Source organism: Macadamia integrifolia, chromosome 14, assembly GCF_013358625.1.
Source record: "Macadamia integrifolia cultivar HAES 741 chromosome 14, SCU_Mint_v3, whole genome shotgun sequence".
Lineage (NCBI taxonomy): Eukaryota > Viridiplantae > Streptophyta > Magnoliopsida > Proteales > Proteaceae > Macadamia > Macadamia integrifolia.
The window spans coordinates 22,466,753-22,470,564 of NC_056570.1; the positions used below are offsets into that span (position 1 = coordinate 22,466,753).

Consider the following 3,812-nt stretch of genomic DNA (forward strand, 5'->3'; position numbering starts at 1 on the left):
TAGATATAGATTCAGTTGATTAGTGGATTTTATTTTTTTACCCCACTGATGGCCACGCTGAAAGTGGGGGTTTGAAATAATTCTGATTGTATATATGCCGTCTAAGAATGCCTGGACGTTAATCATGTATTATATTTTTTTTTATTTTAATTCTATTTTGCTGGCTATTAGTTAAAAAAAAAAAAAAAAAGGGTGGTGTAACACTATTTTGGAGGGGTCCCTCTAGATGGTTGACCCTGGGCCCCCCAAACATTCCCCTTATTTATGTTGAACACAAATTAGAATCTTCAGAAAGTATATATAAATTGAGACTAATATGTATGCCAAGCAAGGCTTTGTTTCACCATTTGTTACAACTGAGAAACTATACTTATTTCAAAATGACAAGCATAAACCATACAATGGAATATAAGACTAAAAAGAAACTAAAGAAGGAAGATTCCAATAATATATATCTTAAGAAATATAATCACCTACCACCATCTAATGATATTAACACTTTATTAGTCAAACTATTATACCCAATAGTTTTTTGACTAGGTATGTTTGATGGTTCACCAAGAAGACATTCCACCTCTTCGGGATTTTGTGCAACCCAAGGGTGCCTCTGATACTTGCTCAACCCTTGCAGTTCCATTGCCACTTCCTTCATTGTGGGTCTTTCTTCCCCTGTTACTCTTAAACATCTTTCAGCCAGTCTTAAAACTTCATGGAGTTGCTCTTTATAGTCTTCAATTAAAATCTGATCATCTAGAATATCCCAAACCCTTCCTTCTTTGGTTGAAGTGACGAAATGCATGGCTAGATTTATCTCTTTACCAGGCCCATCAGAATAGAGTGCCTTCTTTCCTGTTAATAGTTCCACAAGTACTACACCAAAGCTATAAACATCACTCTTTTCCGTTAGTTGACTTGATTGAAGGTACTCTGGGTCTAGGTAACCCAATGTTCCTTGCACTAGTGTACTAATTTGAGTTTGGTCTAAGGGAACCAACCTTGATGCGCCAAAGTCTGAGACCTTTGCCTTATAATTATCATCCAATAGAATATTAGTGGACTTGATATCTCTATGAATGATAGGTGGTGAAGCTGCAGAATGCAAATAAGCAATAGCCTCTGATGTTTCCGCAGCTATCCTTAAACGATTATCCCATGAAATCGGAGAACTGCGCCCCTCGCCATGGATATGATGGAATAAGGTTTTGTTCCTAACAAATTCATACACTAATATAGGAACCTCTATCTCTAGGCAACAACCCAATAGCTTTACCACATTTCTATGGTTGATTTGGGAGAGAATAACCACCTCATTTATGAATTGCTCGATCTGACTTTCATCTACTAGTTTTGATTTCTTGACGGCAACAGTTCTGTGATTAGGTAGAATTCCCTTGTATACTGTACCGTAGCCTCCTCGACCAAGGATTTGGCTCTGAGCATAGTTGTTAGTTGCCTGCTTTAGTTCTTCAGCTCCAAAGATTTTGAGTGCTTCAATGGATCCTTCATGGGAAGATAGCTGCTGCTTCAAAAAGAAACCTCCATTTTGCTTGAAGAATTTTTGCTTTAGTTTGCTTTCTTTTCTCTTTTGAAGTACCCAAAGTACCAATAAACTACCAATAAGTAGAAATAAGAAACCCAAGCCAATACCTGTAAGGAGAGATTGAACTTATTAAATACACTAGAAGTTGGGTCAAAATTGGGGTGCATACATGGAGCCTAGATTACGTAATAAACAAGTACGGAATTTTATAGAACATTAGGGTCTAGACCAAAAATCATAATGAAACATCCTAAATATGAATAATGAAGATCTTTAGTATGAATACGTACAGTATGCCGGGGTCTCAAATATGGGGTAAGGCAGCCATTTCATCCTGTCATGTGTCTTGACGCAAGGGTCATGCTACCTTTTATGACTTTTTCTCCCAAAGAAAAATTAGCTAGGGAGGCGCTCAGCTTCAACAATGGATACAAATAGCTTAGGCCGGCCGGCCTAAGATTAATTCAGTTTAACCACACTGGGCCAGGCCTATAAGGAGTTATAAATTAATTTCAGTTGAACTACACTAGGCCAGGCCTCGGTCTTTCTAGCCCACTTCAAAATTCAATCGCTCAAAGCAATATATTTCTCCCCATTAAGTCGCACATTGATTAAGGGATCTAGATCCTCTCCAGATGACGGGGTATTCAACGTGCATTCGACGATTGGGAGGACCTTAGAGATACATGTCCGTATGTTGGGCTAGGTCCTAAGTATATGTAGGATATGATACGATTAGTTTACCTACTGTGACCTGAATCACTAGAAATGAACATCCACGGCCATTCTTTTTCCCATCTCCAGCATAACCCGGTGGGCAAGAGCATTTGTAACTCCCAAGCAGATTTGCACAGGCCGCAGTCGAAATGCAAGGAATATTAATTGGATCTGCACATTCGTTTATGTCTGCAACAGATAAACGGACTAGCTTAGGGCTTGCCAACCGACATAATTGTTTACGAAAAAAAAAAAAAACCAACATAAATGCAAATAAATTAATGTACTGAAATAGGCTATGGTATACACGAGTGTTGTTAAGGTTCTTTTTCCAGAACTATTCTCATACTGGCTGATTCATACAAATGGAATTTATCACAGAGTTGGCCGTTGGATGGATTCCATATGTACAGATCAACCCTGGTACGATAATAGTTCTCGTGAGAGGACTTGATCTGCTCTATATATGCGCACAGATTAAAGGTTGATCCATGATTACCTCGGCATCCGTCTTGAAGGTAAGGGTTCCCATAATAACCATGGGAACACTTGCAGCTATACCCAAGACCGTTCTTGGAGTTAAAGCATTTGGTGTTTTTGCCACAGGCATAAGTGAAGTTGAATTTCTTAGCTTCTTCACAAGATGGACCATTTTTCTGCTCTATTGCCCAGTCTAACACAATCGGGACTCGTGAAATGTTGAAATCCGAGAGATAGGATACAGAGAATTTGAATTGTTTGAGTTCAACCAGGAAACCATAGCTGCAGCTGTTGCCATAACTGTAAGTTTCTATTGTGAAACTCTTGATGCCCTTTGGGATAGAGGTCTGGCAACAACCGATGCCGGAGCAGGAACCTTCGATAGGACTGTGCTTTTCACTGCAGATCATTCGGCATCCACTCGTGAAGTTCTGACCGTTTGAGCCAGTGATAAATGCTGCAGTGTCACAACCTAGAACAGTCAATCTGTTCTCTGTGTCTGAGAAGGTGAGGGGCTTACCTTTGCAATTGAGAGTATAGTCCGTGTAATTATCTACGCCCGATGAAATGTTGAAACAATCATTGCTTACGTTGGTCATGACTCGCATTTGGCCTTGTAATGAAATGTGCGACACTTCCAACTTTCCATGGAATAGTTTTGGAGGGTTTTCATTGCAGGTTTGCCGAAAACTTTCATCTCTGTAACACTTTTTAGCTCCGAAGCCAAAGGGGTAGGGAACTGTGATATTATCACATTTATCCAAGCAATTAGGCTTTGCCATGGTAACGTTGATGTTGCCAATGCTGGCCATAAAAACTGGATGAAGAAGAGGAGCCGAAGCAACACAAGATCAGGACCCATGGCTTAGTTCTTTGTTGCTTTTTTATTTCATTGGGTTCTTCGTTTGCTTCCTATTTATGGGTTGTGTTTGATTAAGGAGGAGAGTAGAATCATCTTCTCGATCTTGCGTGTGACAGAAGTTGGGTTCCGTGTATGGCAATAGTGGGATTGGGTGTGCTTGACTTGACGAGTCATCTAATCCAAGTCTTCCCAAGACATTTCGACGAGAGAGGG

The 3,812-nt window shown here is 39.8% G+C and overlaps 1 protein-coding gene across 1 annotated transcript; it reads right to left on the reverse strand.

The window, feature by feature from the left end:
* Positions 1-436: 436 nt before the first annotated feature.
* Positions 437-3,600, reverse strand: LOC122061469 (putative wall-associated receptor kinase-like 16). Its single transcript, XM_042624736.1, has 3 exons — positions 2,757-3,600; positions 2,285-2,446; positions 437-1,647 (listed from the first exon to the last, which is right to left on the reverse strand). Exons 1-3 carry the CDS (start codon positions 3,547-3,549, stop codon positions 470-472), a joined length of 2,133 nt encoding a protein of 710 aa, XP_042480670.1. The 5' UTR covers positions 3,550-3,600; the 3' UTR covers positions 437-469.
* Between the last annotated feature and the right edge of the window lie 212 nt (positions 3,601-3,812).